The sequence below is a fragment of the Ailuropoda melanoleuca genome, chromosome 2 (genome assembly GCF_002007445.2).
Source record: "Ailuropoda melanoleuca isolate Jingjing chromosome 2, ASM200744v2, whole genome shotgun sequence".
Taxonomy (NCBI): Eukaryota; Metazoa; Chordata; class Mammalia; order Carnivora; family Ursidae; genus Ailuropoda; species Ailuropoda melanoleuca.
In genome coordinates, this window is record NC_048219.1 from 19,221,805 (window position 1) to 19,243,773 (window position 21,969).

A 21,969-nucleotide genomic window follows, 5' to 3' on the forward strand; every position below is an offset into this window, starting at 1 on the left:
GGTGACTCTACTCTAATTCTAGTTCCGGTCTCTATGGCGGCGGCGGAGGCAGGAACGGTTGTAGGTCGGCCGAATTAGCCGCCTAAGAGCCAATGAGAGTGGAGGAGTGATAAAGTATTAGCCAATAGAAGCTAGGAGTTGAGGTCAGGTGGTGAGATTGACAGCACTACTGGCCACTGAACGATGGTTTGGGCGGGCCGATCGCAGGGCTTATCCCGCCCGTCCCGCCATTCTCGCTAGTTCGATCGGTAGCGGGAGCGGAGAGCGGACCCCAGAGAGCCCTGAGCAGCCCCACCGCCGCCGCCGGCCTAGTTACCATCACACCCCGGGAGGAGCCGCAGCTGCCGCAGCCGGCCCCAGTCACCATCACCGCAACCATGAGCAGCGAGGCCGAGACCCAGCAGCCGCCCGCCGCCCCCCCCGCCGCCCCCGCCCTCAGCGCNCCCGCTCCCTTCCGCGTGTACCCTGAGGGCGCGGCGCGCCGCCTACGCAGGCCCGAGTGGGCCGGGCGCTTCCCCTTCCCTCACGTGCTCCCCGCCCCGCAGCCGCGCCCGCCCGCGGGCTCCGCGCCCCGGGCCCACCCACGTGTGCTGGGGAGCCCGCGAGCGGCCTCGGAGGAGAAAGGCTGTCAGGTGGTCGCGGGCCGCCGCGGAGCGCGTGCGGGGCCGGTGCCAAGCGTGGCGGGTTTAAGAAAGGACGTCTGGTAATCGTGGGTTTTTGTGTTTGTGTGTTTTTTTTCCTCCAGCAACGAAGGTTTTGGGAACAGTAAAATGGTTCAATGTAAGAAACGGATATGGTTTCATCAACAGGTGAGATGACCGCCACCGTAGTCTCCGTCCTACCTTTTGCATGCTCTGCTCGTTGGGTAGCTCTGCTGACTTGGAAGGGTGTAAGCGTGTGTAGGTTGTTGCTACTTGGTAGTGAGATTCTGTTTTCCTTGAAGACTGGAGGGCTCGGGAATCTAGAGATGGTCTTTGTTTTGCAGCTAAATATTAATCTGAAATCAATTTGAGAGTCTTTTTAGGTACGGAGCGATTTAAAAGGCAAGTGCAGTGAGTGAGTCAACTCTTAAAAGGGCAAACTGAGAAAACCGATCTAGTCTAGTTCTCTTAGGCGCATTTTTATCCTTGTTACCCTTTTTATACGTTATTGAAATTGGTAGTGAAAAACGTGATGTGACCCACTGATTAGTATATATACGTTATTTCTAACACGTTAACCTTTGGAGGTAACAAGATTTGGCGGTGCAAGATTTGTCATCTTGACTGTTAAGGTTATATATCGCCTTTGTTTAACGTTTCAATATGTGCTGTCTTGAGTGCTTTGGATAAATTTCACTTTAGGACTACAGTAGTTTTTATTTGTTCCTGTAGAGCATCTGGAAGAAATTGCCCCTTTCTCAGTTTTTATTTCTCATACTTTTTTTGTCCCCATCTTTAGGATTAGTCCTTAGGATCGTTTGTAGCAACAGTGATGGTAACGTGCAGTTTTACACACTGTACTCTTCGTGGTCTCCCTTGTGAGGCGGGCATCATTTTCAAGATGGCTGCCAAGCAAGGCTGCTAGTGCGGTTGCATATGGGTGTAGAGCATGGTGTGTGCTCCTAGCATTTTGGCCTTACAGGTAGGATGCTGTCATCTCAGCGTTTTCTTACATTCTTACTTTAGAAGGCATTAAACAACCAGATGCTTTAAAAGAACACCTAAGAGTAAGAAATAGTACTGAATGCATGTGAAATGGACACGACAAGAAACCAAGTGGACAAGATCAAGCTTAAAGACAGACCTAATTGGCTGATGAAAAACCTTTCATTACTCAACCATGAAGTGTCGTGGAAATGTTCAAAGCAAAAGAGACTGTAAGCATTTGATAGTCTGTTTTCCACGTTTGCAGTTGTGGGGAAACATTCTGTTTCTTCCAAAATTTTTGGGAATTTTCCATCTATTCTTACACTGCTTTTGTGACAGGCCAAGGCTACATTTTTCATCAGTTTTTTGATAATGGTTTACTAGTGATGAAGGAAGGGAATGCGCGGGTGCTTATATTTTATCACTTTTTAGTTGATCTCTGAATGTTAGCGTTTCAGTTAATATTTTCCTCTTACTCTGATTTTTCTTACTGTCCTAACCCTTAGACCAATAGGTTTCAAATTAAAGTAGGCTTATTATCCTGGAAGGTTGTTAAAAAATACAGATTGCTGAATTCTTCCTTCCCAGCCTGGATTCATTGGGTCTGGGGTACATTTTTAACAAGAATTCCAGGTGATTATGTCTTGTGAGCCATACTTTGAAAAACACTGCTTTTAACCCTTTACCCAGTGTAATGCTGGTGTACATGTTAGAAGAGACTGTAATTTGCAGCCTTTTCTGTGGTTAGATTGTAGTTTGTGCTTTAGAAATTGTGCCATGTGCCTTATGTTTTGCTGCATTTTGTTAAATGGACATAGGTTATGATTTTTTAAGTGAACAATTGGTAATCCAAGATAAAAGAGTCCTATATTTACATACTCTATTTTATGAGATGCTATTCCTTGAATATCTCTTTTCCGACTTGAAATCAACCCTACTGGTAGTCCTCCAGGGCAAGTTAAATGTAAATTGACTTTTGATGATCCTTTTTTGGGACTGTCCTAACCTCAGTTATTTTGTCAAGTTAACTGGTTTAAATGTGCTTTGTGTTTCTAAACTGGTTATTTCAATGATTCTAAGACTTTCAAGTCACTGTAAAATGTGACTGCAATTAAGTCCAGGAGAGTTTTGCCTTGATTAAGGGAAAATGTAGGTCTTAAGAAACTATAGTCCGATAGTTTGCAATTTGGTTGGCTATGTAAGCACTTGGCTCTCGGTGGGGGTTTGGGGGGGAAGCAGACACATGCTGCTTCTGTAGAAAGAGGATGTAGTGTTTGAGATGATTGCTGTGACTATAATTTTAACCTTGGAGTTCTGTGAATTATATTCTGGTTCTTAAGATTTTTATAATGAAAATAGGGGATAATTTTTGTGTAAATTTTGATTTTAAAGAAACATTTTCATTGTAAATATTTTGATCTAAATTACTACCTGTGAAAATAATGTTACGGCCTTATCAGAATTATTTTTTAAAGGGTTTTCTTTTGTTGGTTTTCTTGTGTAAAAGGTCCTGAATAAGAACATAGACCTTTAGAACATCAAACATTTTGGCTGTTTTTTGTTAGGCTACAGAATCTAGGAATTCTGAGAAATTCATGGTTAGACCTTGGGTATGCTGTGTCTTGAAAACAGTAATTGGATTACGTGACTGGAGGGGTTTATTCCCCCCCCCCCCATTTCAGTTTATTATGAAAAGCTTCACTCAGAACTGTTGAAGAGGTCATTAGAAGGATGCCACAGGGGTCAGTGGTTTCAGGGCTTGGTTCTCTGCTTTTTAAATCTGGAAATCCAATTTTGTCTTTGCTTCCAGCTGTTGAAGATTAATCCATACTCATCAAATTCATGAAAAGTTGGCATGAATCGGTAACAATTTTAACAGTTTTTCATTGGGACATGCGTCTTTTCATAGTGACCACAATCGGAATACCTCTCTGTTCTCAAGAGTACTTAAAAATGCTTAATCAATCATTCTAGGGTTTTGGGGTGGGCAAGGAATTTGGAGCAAAGAGAATCCAATAGGGCAGAGGACATAAACTGGTGATGTACTAGCTGAATCTACCCCCAGATACTTAGGAAAACAGTGTCTTAAAGAGAACTGGAATGAATTGCTGATACTTAAAATTGAGATAATCTCCCTAATATTCAGATTACCATCTTTTTAAGATCTGAATTTTAGCTTTGGGACCTGAAGTCCCATGTAAGTAAAATCAGCTGGCCACAAGTATTATCGCCACCTTTAAATGGGGCATACACCACAATATGTCATGTTTGGGTTTCTCCTGTTGTTGACTTCCTTTCCTGCCCAGCCTCTGTGCATTTGAGTTTATTACCTATGGTCTAGGAGCAGGTATAATATACTAAGCCAAGGAAGGGTTTAGCTATCTTTCTTCAGGAAAAATACTTACTTGTGGCTCTCAGGCTTAGTCTCTCTTTTGGGGATTCCCTGTGTATGTAACTGATGAAGGTGACTTCCTTCACACAGTGGTGACACATTAAAAAAGCAGCTAATGTTTTCCAAGCACTTACACCGGGTATTATTGTAAATGCTTTACATGAACTAAGCCATTTAATCCTCAAAATCTTTAAGGTGTCAATACAATTCTCAGGTACCGAGAAGTTGAGTAACTTGCCTTGGGAAGCATAATGAGTGGCAGAGCTAGGGTTTGAACTCCTATTTTCTGCCTTTGGAGTTTGTTCACTAGCTGCTGTTACACTGTCCCTGAAAATAGGCCCTGGTCCTCTTCAGTTTGGTTAATGTCCACAGTTGCAGCTAATTTCATAGGGTGGCTATTCTTAGCCATCAAAAGACTTTTCTAAATGATAGCTAGCAGTCACTGGAGCTCCTGTGTGCTGACTTCTTAGTCCCCCAGATTTGAAAAACTTTGCTTTTTGCGCTGCCTATTACGTGTAGTGAGGTACTGCTGTAATAGTTTAGTGTGCAGATTGGGTTTACAAATTAAAAGGACTTGCTAATACGGGGATGCAATTGAGGGGTTAAAGGAGAGAGCCTTTGACTGTTATCTCATTTGTGAATCTTTTCATTCTGTTTTTGTATGACTTAGAAGCTAGGAATGGGTTTTCTTTTTAAGGGTTGTTTAAATAAGAATATGTGACAGACATGGCCTAAAGTATTTACTCCCTGGTTCTTAGTTTTAAAAATGTGTAGCTCTGTGGGAGCGTGATTGCCAAGTCTCTTGGACTGTTAAAATCAGACTGAAATTGATCACAAACGGTAAGGTTATCTCTAAATCATAGAAGGCATGGATAGTTTATAACATAATTAACTAAATGCTGTGGCACTAGGAAGACTTGGTGGTGTGCTATTAAATAGGAAGGATGGGTGGGTGGAAGCAAAAAAAAAAAAAAAAAGATACCTAAGTAGTCCCCAAGTCATGGTGTATCATTGGCAGTCTTCAGAAAGCACTGTTAAATGGTTGTTGGTGTGGGTAGGGGGTGTTTTTGTTTTGATTTCAGAACTGAGCCTCTTCAGACAATGACTTCTATATAAGGCACTTTAGGATTAATTTGCATGCTGGTTTTGTTAGCTACTGATCTTAAGTTGGCCAGAATTCATCCTTGTTCACCAAGTCACTGATATGTAAAAGCTTTTCATCTTGAAATCCAGAGTAGAGAACTAGCTTATTTACCTTATGTTTTACAAGTATTGGGGCTGTTACTAAGTTTTCCACCCTTCAGTCTTAGCCCTTGGAAAACATCTACAATCCGGCTCACTGAGGCAGAATGATAGAAAATAATGTGGAAAATAGTGTGCCTGCTGGCCGTAAGAAGTGTTTAATAGAAAACAAGTAAAAAGATAAGTAGGGTTTATTATCTTATGGTCATCTACAGAACTTGGGTATTGATGTCTGGATGCTTTGGGTTATGGAGAATAAATGGGTGCTAAATTCTAGACGTTTTTATGACTGTAGAATTAATCATTTGTGCAGTTGGGCAATTTAAGCTGTTAAAAGGGCTTGACGTGGTAATCTGCAACAAGGTAATAGGATAAGAGCATTTAGTTATCGATAGATGAGCTTATATGTTAGGTTTCATTTAAGGCAATGCTGTGGTTTGGGGGCGAAATGTTTCCTAAAATTTTAGGAGATTTTGAGACACTTTAATCTGGGTAAATTTAGTGTGGAGCTTAGTGCTGGCGCCATGTTTTTACCTTCATTGTGCTACATTAGAAGTTTTTAAGAGACTTCTGTGTGTAAATCCCAGCAGGATTTCTTTTTTTCTTTAGCATTTTCCAAACTTAAAACGGTAACCCCTTTTTTGCTTCACCCTCTCACTGTGATTCTTTTTTCCTTGAAATCCATACTGTGTCCTCATTTGCTGAATAAGGACAATACTACTAGTTAGGTGAGAAAGCCTGAGAGGTGGGGTTTTTCTGAAACTTTCTCCGTGTAAATACTGCCCTTTGTAAGAGCGCGAGCTGCAGGAGTAGACCGAAAGTGCACGCCTGAGTGCGGGAGAGCAGGAGCGCTGTGCCGCGTGGTAGGACGCTGTTGGAATATTGTAGGCCTGTGCCGTCCAGTACAGTAACCATCAGACCTGTGTGGAAGCGTGCTTCTTGCAGCTGAGAAACGGAATTTTTTTTTAACTTGAATTTTAAAACTGATACCCAATTTAGTGTTTGTTTTGAACCACTTTCTTATGAACAGCTTGCATTTGTGAACCTACTTTTCGGAAGTGTAAAATACAGAGCAGATTATGAAGGCTTAGTATGAAAAAAGAAATGTAAAATACTTCAGTTTTTTATATTGATTTGTACATGTTTAAATGGTAAAACTAATTTTACGTGCTTTTACTTTTTTTATTGTGGCTACTGGAAAACAAGCGTAGATATAGATTTCCCCATGCTATCCAAACGTAGCGCGTTCCTGTGAAACCTCTCGTGAAAGTAAAGTGGTATAAAGTGAACTTTCAGATAACAGGGCAGACCTGTGTTGAGCTTGCATTTTATCTCTTTCGGGCGGCAGTGTGGATGAGCTTGGGTCTGAGTATAGTGTGGTCTTGAGGTAAGTGTTGTCTCATCCGCATTGTCCAAATAAGGCGATTTGCCCCAGACCATGTAGTTTAGTGATGACGATAGCCCGGATTCTAACCTTGGCTCCAGTGGTTCTAGTAAGGAAAGCTACAGCATTGCTCTATGGGTATACTGCCTGCTCTTCATTCCTCTTTCTCCTCTCTGATCAGTAGGACTCAACATAACTATAATATGTGGAAAACAGTATTTGGTAATTGAGCTGCTGCACTGGATCAAAGGTGGTGGCCTTCTAGGTTGAAATACTTGAGGACAGGCCATGTCTTATTTTTATTACTGGTGCTTCCCACAGTGCTAAGGCAGCTAGCTAGCTGCTTTTTAAGATTTGTTTATTTTTGGGGTGGTGGGACAGGGACAGGGAGACAGGAGAGAGAATCTTAAGCAGACTCTATGCTGAGCACAGAGCCCTACATGGCACTGGATCTCATGGCCGTGAGATCACAACCTGAGCTGAAACCAAGAGTTGGGCACATAACCAACTGTGCCACCCAGGCATCCCCAGCTAGCTAGCTAGCTTGTTACTATACTAGTCTGCCCTGTCCATAATTTTCCACCCTCGGTGAAGTTAGAAGTATGTGTCTTGGTTCTCAGCATATACCACAAAAGGTAAGGTGCAGTACTAGGGATGTCTCTATTTTTCCTTACTACATTAATAATAGCTAAAGGATGGTGTTTTGTTTTGTTTTGTTTTTTTAAGATTTTATATATTTGAGAGAGCACGAGCAGGGAGGAGGGCCTGAGGGAAAAGGAGAAGCAGACTCCCCACTGGGCAGGAAGCAAGCACCACATGGGACTCATTCCCAGGACCCTGGGATCATGACCTGAACTGAAGGCAGACACTAACCGACTGAGCCACCCAGGTGCCCTGGTCAGCTTATTTTAATTGCTGCTTTTCCCTCTCCAGTGACCTCTCTAGTAGCCATGAGCTTGAATTTGTCTCCAGTATTATGATTAATAGGGGTCAACAAACTACCACTAAACGGTTGTTTTTATGATGCCTTGTGAGCCCAAAATGGTTTTTACAGTGGGGGAGGAGATACATAGCAGAACCTTGGTCTGATTAAATGGAATAGTTCTGTAACGCAGGTGAGGATGTAGGGGTGCTTGTTACTTGTCCTCCAAGAAGTGGAGAGACCGTATTGCTGTAAGCTGCCTCTAGAGCTGGAAATGTAAAGATTTTCAGACTGGTGCTTTTTGAGTTCTTAGCATAGTAGAGATCAGGGCCTGTGGAGTCAAATTCTACCACTGAGCAGATGAACACATACTTCATTTTCCTAATTTGTAGAATGGGGCGTTAATGACAGTGTCTGCCTCAGCATTGTGAGGAGCGAGTGGTGTGTATAGTTAAAGCATTTGGGACAATATCTGGAACTTTTATCCTCTGTAAGGTAAGCTGTTGTATCTAATTTTTCCCATTTTGCAGATGAGGCAGCTTTTCAAGGTTGCACAGCTGTTAATAGTAGAATGAGGACTAAAAATTGGGTTTCCTTTTAGCACTACCTTGAATTTCTGCGTAGTCACTTAAGTTGTAACTATATTTAATGCATCCAGACTATAGAGTTCTATTTTGGCTAAAACTGGATTTTTTTTTTTTTTGAGCTGTCAAATTTTTTCCTAAAATCCAGGTATGCTTTGGCCATAATTCCCTAATAGGCTGGTTTGTTGTCAACAGAGTAAATGAATGCCATTGTCCAGCACATCATTAATGAACCCTTTATAGGTTTCCATATATCTTTGTATCCACAAAATATCTCCTTAAGCTGTCTTTCAGGAGATGCATTCTGTGTATTGCCTACCTTGTACCGTGTTTTTTTTTTTTTTTTTTAAAGATTTTATTTATTTATGTGACAGACAGCGAGAGAGGGAACACAAGCAGGGGGAGTGGGAGAGGAAGAAGCAGGCTCCTAGCAAAGGAGCCTGATGTGGGGCTCGATCCCCGAACACCGGGATCATGCCCTGAGCCGAAGGCAGACGCTTAACGACTGTGCTACCCAGGCGCCCCTGTACCGTTTTTAAGGTTGTTCTGGGGGCGCCTGGGTGGCTCAGTCAGTTGGGCATCTGCCTTGGGTTCAGGTTGTGATCCCAGGGTCCTGGGATTGAGCCCCACATCAGGCTCCCTGCCTGCTTCCCCCCACCCCGCTTGTAGTCCCTCCCTNCGAACACCGGGATCATGCCCTGAGCCGAAGGCAGACGCTTAACGACTGTGCTACCCAGGCGCCCCTGTACCGTTTTTAAGGTTGTTCTGGGGGCGCCTGGGTGGCTCAGTCAGTTGGGCATCTGCCTTGGGTTCAGGTTGTGATCCCAGGGTCCTGGGATTGAGCCCCACATCAGGCTCCCTGCCTGCTTCCCCCCACCCCGCTTGTAGTCCCTCCCTCTCTCTCAAATAAGTAAAAACCTTTTTTTAATTTTTTTTAATAATTTTTTATTATGTTATCTTAGTCACTATACAGTATATCCTTAGTTTTTGATGTTAGTGTTCCATGATTCATTATTTGCGTAGAACACCCAGTGCACCATGCAATACGTGCCCTCCTTAATACCCATCACCGGCCTGTCCCAGTCCCCCACCCCCCTCCCATCTGAAGCCCTCAGTTTGTTTCCCAGAGTCCATAGTCTCTCATGGTTCATTCCCCCTTCTGTTTACCCCTTCATTCTTCCCTTCCTTCTCCTACCAATCTCCCTGCTATTTCTTATGTTCCATAAATGAGTGAAAGCATATAATTGTCTTTCTCTGCTTGATCAAATAAGTAAAAATCTTAAAAAAAAAAAAAAGATTGTTCTAAGTATTAGATGAGTAGTTGGTAGATTTTCTAATTGCTTTTACAACCTTGAAGTAAAATTTGTAAATAAGTACTTGTGTTTCTTTTTATTGTAGTATATAGCGTATCTTATGTGTACATAGGTATTTGCAACTATATATCAGAAGGTATGAATAGTGCTACCACAAAGACCAACAGATAAAAGAAATGATGTGTTGGCTACACAGGTACACAGTGGCATTACCAATAAATGAAAATTTCTCTCCATAGAAGTTGCATTTTTAGTAAATGTAATGCATATTAAAACTTAAAACATCAGATTCAAAACTCAAGTTATAATAAATGTACTTACATGAAAGTTCACTAGGATACCAAATAATTCTTCACCTAGTCCTCCAGCAAGCTTGACATCCTTCACCCCAGTTATGGCAAATAGTACCCATCTTTGGAACAACTTTAAATTGGCATATGGTGGGTGGTCAGCACTGCCCCTGTTGAGAGTTCCTGTTCTAGACTTTGCCCACCTTTCCTACTCTACCAGATTTTTGTTTCACTTTTCCTTGGGGCCCCGGGGTTTGGAATTCAATCCCAGTGTTGAAGATGAGAACTTTAATAGTGATGGCTATGGAACTTTGCAGGAATGCCTGTAGACCTATTTGACAGGCATTATGGCAACCATTAATTCCCTAGGTTTCCTAGTATTTAACTAGCTTGTAAAAGTCAGTTTTTAACCAGTTGCCTTGAGTAGCTTTTGCAGTATTCTGGGTGTTTGTAGATTGTTCTTTTAAAGATTTAAAATTCTGTTCCCATAAATGAACTGTCCTCATGTTACGATGATCCAAGTTGTGTGGATTCTTGGCGCATTTGTTGCTCCACAGTTCAACAAGGAGCCAACAGTCAGTAAGCCAGACAGTCTAGTTCATTGCGACCTTTGTTCCGTTTGTCATTAAACATTAGAACTCTTATTGAGCCCATTCTCTCTCTGACCTACTGGACAAAATGAAGAGGTTGGGGGAGGTCAGTAAAGGCCTGGAAAACGGTTTCTCCTGTGGTTTTTGCTTATATGGTAGAATCATCTTAACCCTAGGGCCCTAGCTAAAATAAGCTTATTCTCCCATTTTTACCTCAAGAAAGAGGTCCTCATGGGACGCCTGGGTGGCGCAGCGGTTAAGCGTCTGCCTTCGGCTCAGGGCGTGATCCCGGCGTTACGGGATCGAGCCCCACATCAGGCTCCTCCACCGGAAGCCTGTTTCTTCCTCTCCCACTCCCCCTGCTTGTGTTCCCTCTCTCATTGGCTGTCTCTATCTCTGTCAAATAAATAAATTAAAACTTAAAAAAAAATTTAAAAGAAAGAGGTCCTCAAATACATTTCCTCACACATAGCCCCTTTTAGTTTAGGCTTCCATCGCTCCTGGTCTGAAGTTTCTAGAGTAGTTTTTGGAACTAACTGGACGACTCTTGTATTTGAAATTTCCCTGATAGCCACTAAATTTTAACGTCTGATGTCATGCCTGTTCACCTACTCAGAAGCCTTTGGTGCCACCTCTGTCTACATGATCGTTTAGTCCCTACTCTTTACCCTCCCCCACCCACAGCCATAGTCCTCGTGCTCTAGCCAAACTTTGCTTGCTTTGAATTTGCTAGTTGTTGCTTTACCCACGTCCATGACCTCTTTTCTATCTCTGGAACGTCTTTCTCATTTTCCAATAAACTTATTTTAAGACTTAAAGCACATGTTTCCTCCTTTAACGCTACATTTAAGTCCTAAAGCAGATACTTCAACCGTATTTCTTCAGCACAGTTTGACTAGACATTTAGTGGCTGTTGTAAAGTGGTGTCTGGTATGAAGTGAAGGGGTTGTGTGTGCTAGTAGGAAGCTCGTTCATCTTCGCCTCCCTAGTTCTCCAGTACGATGCTTGTTTTCACGTGAATGATGTGGGTATTGACAGTGTCCGTGTTTGTACTTCATTGTGTTTTTTTTTCTTTCAAGAGCCGTTTTAGAATCATGACAAAATTGAGCAGAAAATAGTTTCCACGTACTCCGTGCCGATACGTGCAGCCTCCCTAACATGGTCATACCCAACATGACCTCTCCCACTTCCAGCACCAAAGTAATGGCGTTTGTTAAAATCAGCAAGCGTATTACATTGACATATCCTTATCACATCACCCAAAGCCCATAGTTTACACTGGGACTCAACTCCTGGTGTTGTACGTTCAATGACTTTTTTTTTTTAGGGGTCATCTCTGACCTCAAGGAGAGTTGGGAATTGGAAATGGTGAGGAAGAAATGAGAAAGAAGGATGCTTGGTAATTGAATGAGATATTTATGGTCTACTTTTAAAATGAGTAACAAGGCTCTAGGAGTAAGAGTGGTGTATGCCGGAAAGTTGTTAATGTTTGGTAGGGTAATGAGTGATAGTTGCTAGTCACTTAAACCCTCTTAATGGCTTAGTAGGTCACAGACTTTTTTTAAGTCCTCCTTCAGGTAGTGAAGTTACAACTGTTGGCAACTGCTTAGTTTCAAAAAAAATGGAACAAAAACCATGTTTCTGCTTTAAATTTCCTGGTGGCTGGTTGGCAGCCAGAAAGTCTCTAACAGTAGGAAAAATAGAGGGGAAATCCACAAAGAACAGCGCTTATTCTTAACCTTTGGCAACATGAAACATATTCCATTTACTGACTTGTTCAACTTGGTTGTGTCTTGCAGGAATGACACCAAGGAAGATGTATTTGTACACCAGGTGAGTGCTTGTGTAAAGGTTTTACAGTCCTAAGTTTTAAGGGTTGTGAGGAGAAAGAAAGGGCTGGATGTTTTCTCAACAGTTGTTCCTTGCAAAAAGTTTATTATATCCAACCACCAAACAATTTAGTTCCCACAGGAAGAGTGAGAACATGCATAAATGTATACATTGAAACATATTGGCAGTTTACTTAATTAAAATAGGTGTTTCAAATGGGTATTTTGTTAATAGCTGTAGGTTTTTTAAATGAAGAAATGTGCTCAACTCATACTAAATTTTGAAACCTGATTTCAGAGGAAGAAGAAATCTCCATTAACCTAAACTTGAACCAATGTTACTATAAGTACACAGAAATTTTGGTGGGGTGTTTTCACACACTGTCAGGATTTACCTCTATGTTAGGACAATTCACAGTGATCATGGGGGAAATAGGACTAAGCTGCAAAACCATACAAATTTGAAGTGAGCACTAGGACGCCACCAAAGTTACCCTAGGTCCTTCTGTGTATGCTGAAGCACTTTGAATGGGAATTACCTTTGAGAACTTTGATGGGCTTGGAACATTTACAAATCCTCACTAGTTTAGGGTTAAGTGAAAAGGCAGTGTGACAAAGTTGGTAATTACTCATTAATTTATAAATTGGTGTCAGTGTTTTAAGAGGAAAAAACTAACACGGGATTAGGTGCCATATGCTGAGCTTTCACAAGTAGATTTAGGAAAAATATTTTCGAAAGTGAGCATTAAGCATTACTTGCCACTGCCAAGTAAACACTAATATCTCAAACTTAAGTATCTCCTGGGCTTCATTACCCTCACAGGTGTGCATTGGCTAGGAAGAATACAGTTGTGTATGTGTAGCTGTGTGCGCTGCAGTTTTTTCACCAAGACTGCAGAAGTATTGTTATCTTATGTTGAAAATCACTCTGGGCGCCTGGGTAGCGCAGTCGTTAAGCGTCTGCCTTCGGCTCAGGGCGTGATCGCAGCGTTCCGGGATCGAGTCCCACATCGGGCTCCTCTGCTGGGAGCCTGCTTCTTCCTCTCCCACTCCCCTACTGTGTACGCTCTCTCACTGGCTGTCTCTCTGTCACATAAGTACAATCTTTAAAAAATCACTCTAAGTACTTTTTAACCACTTTTTTGTACTTTTTATCCAGACATCGAAAGATACAGTTTTCACACTCACACTGTTATTCAGGCAGGTGTGAGCTTGGATGGCAGCATACTTTTCTTAGGAAGGGCTATCTTGAGGTTGGTGCTTTGTCGCTTTCTGAGGTGTCCTACACAGCATTCAGTGGCAATCAAGGGAGCCAGATCAATTTCTAGTATGTCCAAAACCTTATCAGAAAATCTCAGAGTCAAATATATAAGTATGGAAACATTTGAATTCTAAACGTAGGGGCACCTGGCTGGCTCAGTAGGAAGAGTGTGAGACTCTTGATCTCGGGATCATGGGTTTAAAGCTCCATGTTGGGTGCATAGATTACTTTTTTTTTTTTTTATGACCTTTAAAAAATAAACCCTAAACATAAATATAGTACTGCTCAATGTTATTTTTAAAACAAATGTTTTATAAAATTGAATGCCAACTCCTTTGTGTTCCTTACTTCTGCATGTTCAAAGGAATGTGCACATTTAGGAACAGGAGACAGCAAGGCTGGTCAGTCCTGTTAGAAGGGTTTGGGGAGATTGGGGTGTTCTGAAGATGCTGACTGAAATCAGTTTTGAGATTGTAATTATCCATACTTCTGCTATCCCCTATGACTGCAGGTAATTGAGAGTTGGCTATATATGGAAGGTATGAAAACTTTGTGAGAGTTTAGATGACAGATGAGATCAATTATTTGGCTGAACGCATGTCACCCACTTGGTACTGACCCACAGGTGTCACCAATATGCTTTCCTCTTTATTTTGGAAGTGGTTCAACATTTCGTTGTTTCTTGGGACTTTGGATGCTCAGGTCTTAGTGTATCAAGGAGACTGCAGTTCTGGGCAACTTAGCTTAATTGGCTTCAGCTTTGTTGGTTGTCCTGCCTCCTATGGAATGGAAATGCATGAGTGATCCTGTAATGGATACCGCTGTGATGTAGAATGAACATGGGATTTGGAGTCCCAAGACCTGGATTTAGAAAAGTCCGTACTGTGCCACTTAAGCTGTGTGACCTTGGGCAAGTCACCTAACTTTTAAAAGCCTGTTTGTAAAAAAGGAGTAATAATACCTCATGTCATTTGTCATGATGAGATTGACAAGGTAATGCATGAGAGAACTTTACTGTATTACACTCAAAACGTGAGGTGTTATTCTTCCCCTTATACTTAGTCGTAGCAGTCTGGAGAACAAGTAACGATGTGAGATTTATTGTATTCTGAGGAAGTAATGACCTACTATCCCATGTGGTCAGATAATGTAAAGAGTGGCGCATAGTCAATACATGTGAATTGCATTTCCATTGAAGTATTATCACGGACCAGTTGGAAGGGATTTTGGTTGACATTTGTAACTGAGTTTGATATGGTTAACACAGGGACAAAGTTGGTTTGGTCAACTTCGAAGCATGCAAAACTAAACTCGCCTGTCATCTAAACTGGCCCTGTGTGGGGCTAGCTTCTATTAAGTGCAGTCTTTGGGGGATAGATGGATATCCTCATTTTGTTAAAGCTACATATGATGCTTTTTTGCAAAAGGCATTTTTAAAAAATACATATTGTTGTGTCTTGAGTGTTAAATTACTTGTTTTAGTTTGGAAAATAGTGGTAAAATGCTGGGGCCTTGTAAGATTAGAGCATTTTGGTTGAGGTTGGGGGTAGCATTGGTCCCTGTTTTCCTAAATTTATTGACAGTTTGGTCTTATTTAAAGCTAATTTTAAGTGTATATCCAAGCTAAAATGATATTGACTCTGGTACATTTTGAATGAAAAAGCACATTATTCTCCCCTGTTAATCTGTTTTTGGAATGTGATATTACTAGACTGCCATAAAGAAGAATAACCCCAGGAAGTACCTTCGCAGTGTAGGAGATGGCGAGACTGTGGAGTTTGATGTTGTTGAAGGAGAAAAGGTGAGGATGCTTTTTGTGTAAAGGTTTGACTTCAGTATGGAAATGTTTTGGAGATCTCATCCGTTAGGATGGTGGCTCTAATGTGGATGGATGGGTCAGGTGACCTCATGAACACAGGTGCATCAAGCCTAATGTGCTGGCTGCAGTTAGAGGGCAATCTCTTCAGAACAGTGAGGAACTGATTTTTAATCATTTCTATGCACCCCTGGCCACATAGACCCTTTTTTATTTGTTTTGTGAAAATTTTGTTAAGTGTACTTAATTCTGTTGTCACTGTCAATATATGATGGCTTTTGTAGGGTGCGGAGGCAGCAAATGTGACAGGCCCTGGTGGAGTTCCAGTGCAAGGCAGTAAATATGCAGCAGACCGTAACCATTATAGACGCTATCCACGTCGCAGGGGTCCTCCACGCAATTACCAGCAGAATTACCAGAATAGTGAGAGTGGGGAAAAGAACGAGGGATCGGAAAGTGCTCCTGAAGGCCAGGCCCAACAGCGCCGGCCCTACCGCCGGCGTCGGTTCCCACCTTACTACATGCGGAGACCCTATGGGCGTCGACCACAGTATTCCAACCCTCCTGTGCAGGGAGAAGTGATGGAAGTAAGTTCACCGAAAAGTAAAGGAATCAACAGCATGCGATAACTGTAAATAGGACTGCGTTTTGAGCATTTTCTGGGTGTCTTCCCGTGTATTGGAGCAATTAATCTTAATGGGAAGCATTTTTTTTTATTTCTAAAAGATTAATTTACAGTGTAATAATAGTTACTTGATTGATTGACNCGACCACAGTATTCCAACCCTCCTGTGCAGGGAGAAGTGATGGAAGTAAGTTCACCGAAAAGTAAAGGAATCGACAGCATGCGATAACTGTAAATAGGACTGCATTTTGAGCATTTTCTGGGTGTCTTCCCATGTATTGGAGCAATTAATCTTAATGGGAAGCATTTTTTTTTATTTCTAAAAGATTAATTTACAGTGTAATAATAGTTGATTGATTGATTGATTGATTGATTGATATTTAACTCCTGTATGCAGACTTTGGATTTGTCTGATTGGGTTTTACTCTGTTACTGATTCAGTCAGCTTGATTTTCTTTTCAGGGTGCTGACAACCAGGGTGCAGGAGAACAAGGTAGACCAGTGAGACAGAATATGTATCGGGGTTATAGACCACGATTCCGCAGGTATGGTTTGTATTAAATTTCTCAAGCGTATGCTAGGACTCAGCAGCATCATGCTTCGCCTGCAGCCTTTTGGAGTCATTTTATTTATTAACACTTAACATTTTCTTTTGTCAGATGCCAAAGAGGTGAACCCGAATTCAGTTATCTTTGAGAATGTGTTCTTTGCTGGCACTGGTTAAAAACAGCTTGTATAGATGAGGTCTACATACAGTTGTGGGTTCTGTCCTCTCTTCCCCCCCCCCCATGAGGTTATGGAATTTCAGTTTTTCTGTCCTTGAACAGGTAAGAGAATAGTATACATGTTTAAGACCTGCTTCATTGGGAGGGAGAAAGGTAAAGGTAAGCATTGCCTTTAAAGCATTAGGCGTACGTGAACTGCACCTTAATCATAAATGAATCTGTAGTGTCACCTCTGAGATGGCATAATTTTCCATTAATCACGTCTCAATTTAGGGGATTTTTTAATCACCCCTAAGTTGTGAAATGAAATCGCTCCGGTAAAGTATGGTGAAGAGTTCCATGAGCCAGATGTGTTTAGTATGTAAATGTGTGGTATATTTGAGGGAATATACCCAATCTGTCCCACAGTGGTTGGACAGAATGGCGTAATAGCTATTTTTTTAAGGGTCTTTTTATTATTAAAGTGTTGAGTCTCCAGATATGATTCCTAAAACTGTTAAGTTGTATATTTAAGGCAATACAGTGTGTAGTAACTTTTAACTAACCACTTATGTAAGAGCTTTAACTGTGCGTATCCAAATAAGTTTTAAGAAATTCCTTACTGTAGAAGTATCCAAAATGCAACATAAAGTCTTCAGAATACACTGTGACTCTGTAAGAGAGGTTTCTGGACACACACGCACCACACACACACACACACCCCCATGTTTAAAATACTTAACGGAAGATGGAGCAGTGAAACTTTAGGAACTNTAAAGTCTTCAGAATACACTGTGACTCTGTAAGAGAGGTTTCTGGACACACACGCACCACACACACACACACCCATGTTTAAAATACTTAACGGAAGATGGAGCAGTGAAACTTTAGGAACTAGCTGAGATTACACTATACATCAGTATATATGCATTGAGAGTTTTGTAATAGCCAGTGTCTATATTTTATTCTTTTCTCATTTCCACTGATGGTGTGTTGTGTCCTGAGTTTTTGTTTCATGAAAATGGCCTGGAGTTCCAGCCCTGGTTCATTAAAATCTCCACCAGGAGATTGTGTTGCCATGTGCTGGGTGTTGGAGATCAGTGGGGTTTTCCATGTTGAGTGGGGGAGATTAGTTTTGATGCTGACGGATGAGCTTTGTTGATCCTGAACTGAAGTATTGTTCATACTAGTTTGAAACCTAGACAAAGATAACTCGTTGAAACATTCCAAATAATNAACTCGTTGAAACATTCCCATAACGATATCATTTTTTAATAGTGATTGGTGTTTTTAAAATTGGTCTAAAATAGGCTGTCATGGCAGTCTATACATTATATCCATGGGTGCCAACAACAGAAAATTTGGTTTACCTTTTTGTTAAACTATAAGGCTGATTAAATTTTTTGTCTAGCTTCATTGGTGTCTTTAACAAATAGCATGTGAATTTTTGTTGTTAAGTGCTTCAGTTTTGTTGTTTGCCTTTTAAGTTAGACGTAATAGTCTCATTTGAATGGATAAGTTGACAGTGCTAGATACAAAGCATAAGGAAGGAATGGTGTTAAAAGTATTTTTGTTCGAAATAGCATATTGTAGGCTGAAAAATGGTGGCAGAAGACAGTTGGCAGAGGGGCGCCTGGGTGGCTCAGTCGTTAAGCATCTGGCTTCGGCTCGGGTCATGATCCCGACGTTCTGGGATCGAGCCCCACATCGGGCTCCTCCACTGGGAGCCTGCTTCTTCCTCTCCCACTCCCCCTGCTTGTGTTTCCCTCTCTTTCTGGCTGTCTCTGTGTCAAATAAATAAAATCTTTAAAAAAAAAAAAAAAAAGACAGTTGGCAGAAAGCAGCTGCTAGAATTGTCTTCAGATAGGATAGGATTTTGTCCTTAAGTGAGTGGTGGACCTTTTGCTAGGAATCCTGGGTGTTTTGTGTGTAAGAAGCCAGAGTTTGTGGGCACTGGTGTGCTAGTGAAGTCAGAAGGGGAGGGAGAGGTAAGAGAACAGGTGTGGGGAATTTGGGACAAAGATGGGGAATGATCTCTAGAAGAGCAGTAGGGGAAATCAAACAATAGAATAATGGTCACGAGGTCCACCCAGTGTTGGCTGTATTTTCCAGCCATTTTTTTAGTGGCAGGCTCAGATTGAGCAGAGTTGGATTTGTCCAGCATTTGTTGATCCAAATGAAAGATCCTGGGGTTGGGATTGGTCATAATTAATGGTGGTCTTTATACTTGGGTAAGAAGGGAGAAAAATATTAAGGGAGAATAGAGCAAGTGATAGGATCACTGGATTATAAGCCCTAATGGAAATAGAGAATGGGAGAACAAGAAGGAATTAAACTAGGAGAATTTAAAAAAGGGTGTTGGGAGAGTGGAATGCTTAAAATCGGGAGAACCCAGATGGAAAACGGCTGGATAGGAGGTAAAGAATTAAGCCCAGGTTGTTGGGGTTGTCGGGATAACTACAACAGGAAGAGGATAGTAAATGGAACATAGCCTAATGTAAGATTTGAAAAGCTTGGGAGTTTTAGAAGGTAATGGGGAAAATTGACTTAGAAGCCACAATGGTGGGGTGAAGCATTCACACTTGAAGGCTTCAGGGAAAAGCATTTACAGTCAACTAGCAGAAGCAGTTCTAATCTTTTCCTTGGTGGTAGAAATCTTGATACTTTCTTTGGTCCTGATATCTTTAATTTCAGGCTGTTGAACTGCTGCTAGAATGTAAATTTGAACTTTTTTCGAAGTGTACAACTTTGGATTTTAGTATTCACAGTTAAGTAACCATTACCACTATCTCTAATTCCAGACGTTTTCACTCTTTCCCCCACCCTGAGCCAGAAAAATACCCTTGTATCCATTAACAGTCACTCATTTCCCTGTACCCCACACCCTGGCTACTACCAGTCTACTTTTTCATGGGTAAATCAGAGTCCATTACATGAATGTCGTCCTATTTTGTTTCTTCATTAGTCAGCTAATGGGCACTTGGATTGTTCCCACATTTTTGTTATTGGTAATCATGAAGTGGATACTTTCTTGGGTGTATAGACCTCTGAGTGGAGTTGCTGGGTCACATAGTAACTCCTTAACATTTTGAAGAATTGCCAGGCTGTTTTCCAAAGCTGCTGCACTGTTGTTATAATCTCACCAGCAACATATGAGGGTTCCAGTTTTGCATATCCTCACCAACACTGGTGGTTTTCTGATCTTTTGATTAGGCCATCTTGGTATGAAGTGGTGTCTTCGTTTTGATTTGCATTTCCTTAATGACTAATGGTTGCTGTGTATTTTGATTTATAGAGAGCGAGCATCTTTTTCTTTGTTTTTGGTATCCTGCCTTTTTAGCAAGTGCTCATCTGTCTATAAAAGGATTAGTGACACGTGTTCCCAAACATGGTTACCATGAAGACCATTTAAAATGACATCAGAGTATGTGGTGGTGTGCCACTTCTGGTAATTTCGTTATTAATTTTTTAATAGGTTATGCTGTGAGTAAAAGTTCACTAGTCCGTTAAAACCAGTTTAAAATGCTCATCTTCCATTTTACACTTCCAAATCTCGCAGTCGTCCGCATTCGGTTTGTGAAATAGGAACCAAGTTTGTGTTTTTCATTTTTTGATAAACAGGCTAGATCCGGTGTTTAGTGGACTGACCCAAGCGAGAACCCCTGGTGGGTGGCTTAAAGAATGAAGGTTTTGTTGTTGCAGCTTTGCACAATATTCATTCCAGGGGTCCTCCTCGCCAAAGACAGCCTAGAGAGGATGGCAACGAGGAAGATAAGGAAAATCAAGGCGATGAGACCCAAGGTCAGCAGCCACCTCAACGTCGGTACCGCCGTAACTTCAATTACCGACGCAGACGCCCGGAAAACCCTAAACCACAAGATGGCAAAGAGACAAAAGCAGCCGATCCACCAGCTGAGAATTCGTCCGCTCCCGAGGCTGAGCAGGGCGGGGCTGAGTAAATGCCGGCTTACCATCTCTACCATCATCCGGGTAAGTAGGCGTAGGTGGCCTTCTGGCCTCTGAGCGGTCATGAGTGGTGTCTGTTTCCCAGTTCATCAGGTAAGATGAGCCATTGTTATTTAGGGTGTCTTTCAGCCATGGTCCTCTTCAAATAACTTAAATATCCAGTTTGAGTAATGGCACGTGTCAAGGCCATACTTGGCCTATCTAAATATTTCTTGAATTAGAGCCTTTTTTGTCACCTGTTCTGAATGAAATCTGTGATTTCACCAGTCAGCCGAGGAGAGTCTTGGTAGAACTTTACCCTAAGAAGTATGATGATTACATCGTGTTTATTTTCACGAAGAGATGGGGTAACTTATAGATTTAATAACCTGCATGGTAATGAACAATGTAGTCTCTTTGGGGAAAGTGGCAGCTTTGACATTATATCATTTCTAAAGTTAAGGGATACCTTTGCATTCAGCTTTTTACTTGATACTGAGAAGCATGTAATTGTCTCTGTTTGGCTCTGGAATTGTCATTTCCAGCCAGTGATACTTTGGGGTTTTTCTCCTCTGTTATTTTCTGGGTGGCAAAAGGTCATCCAAAGCCTAGCAATAGCTGTTCTTGTCCCAGCATTGTCCACCCACGTTGGAAATCAGTGTCTTGGAATAAAGAAATAGACTCGTTAATGCCTTCCCTACTTAGCTAATGTGACCTGCAGCAGTTTGGTGTGTACTAAAGGAACACCAGAGCCAGTTGTGCAAGATAATCTTAAATTTTTTTTTTTTATTTTTTTACAGTTTAGTCATCCAACACGAAGAAATGAAGATGAAATTCCAGCAATAAGAAATGAACAAAAGATTGGAGCTGAAGACCTTAAGTGCTTGCTTTTTGCCCCATTGACCAGATAAATAGAACTATCTGCATTGTCTATGCAGCATGGGGTTTTTATTATTTTTACCTAAAGACGTCTCTTTTTGGTAATGACAAACATGTTTTTTAAGAAAAAAAAAAAAGCCTGGTTTTTCTCAATACACCTTTAAAGGTTTTTAAATTGTTTCATATCTGGTCAAGTTGAGATTTTTAAGAACCTCATTTTTAATTTGTAATAAAAGTTTACAACTTGATTTTTTCAAAAAAGTCAACAAACGGCAAGCACCCGTTAATAAAGGTCTTAAATAATTGTCTTTGTGTATATTTCTGTCTTGTTTTGATTTTAGTTTGTAAGTCCTTAAGCTGGCCATAGGACCCTTATCTTAAACCTAGCACAAATAGATGGTACTCACTGGATTACTTTGGAAATTTCCTAATAATGTGTAATTCTTTTTTTTTTTTTTTTTTTAAGATTTATTTNATTTATTAGACAGCCAGCGAGAGAGGGAACACAAGCAGGAGGAGTGGGAGAAGAAGCAGCAGGCTCCTAGTGGAGAAGCCTGACGTGGGG

General features: G+C 41.3%; 1 protein-coding gene across 1 annotated transcript; it reads left to right on the forward strand.

Annotated features, from left to right (window-relative positions):
* The first annotated feature begins 233 nt into the window (after positions 1-233).
* YBX1 (Y-box binding protein 1) lies at positions 234-21,712 on the forward strand. Its single transcript, XM_034654001.1, has 8 exons — positions 234-657; positions 692-809; positions 12,145-12,178; positions 15,147-15,236; positions 15,536-15,838; positions 16,339-16,421; positions 20,305-20,570; positions 21,326-21,712. Exons 1-7 carry the CDS (start codon positions 378-380, stop codon positions 20,537-20,539), a joined length of 1,143 nt encoding a protein of 380 aa, XP_034509892.1. The 5' UTR covers positions 234-377; the 3' UTR covers positions 20,540-20,570; positions 21,326-21,712.
* The last annotated feature ends 257 nt before the right edge of the window (positions 21,713-21,969 follow it).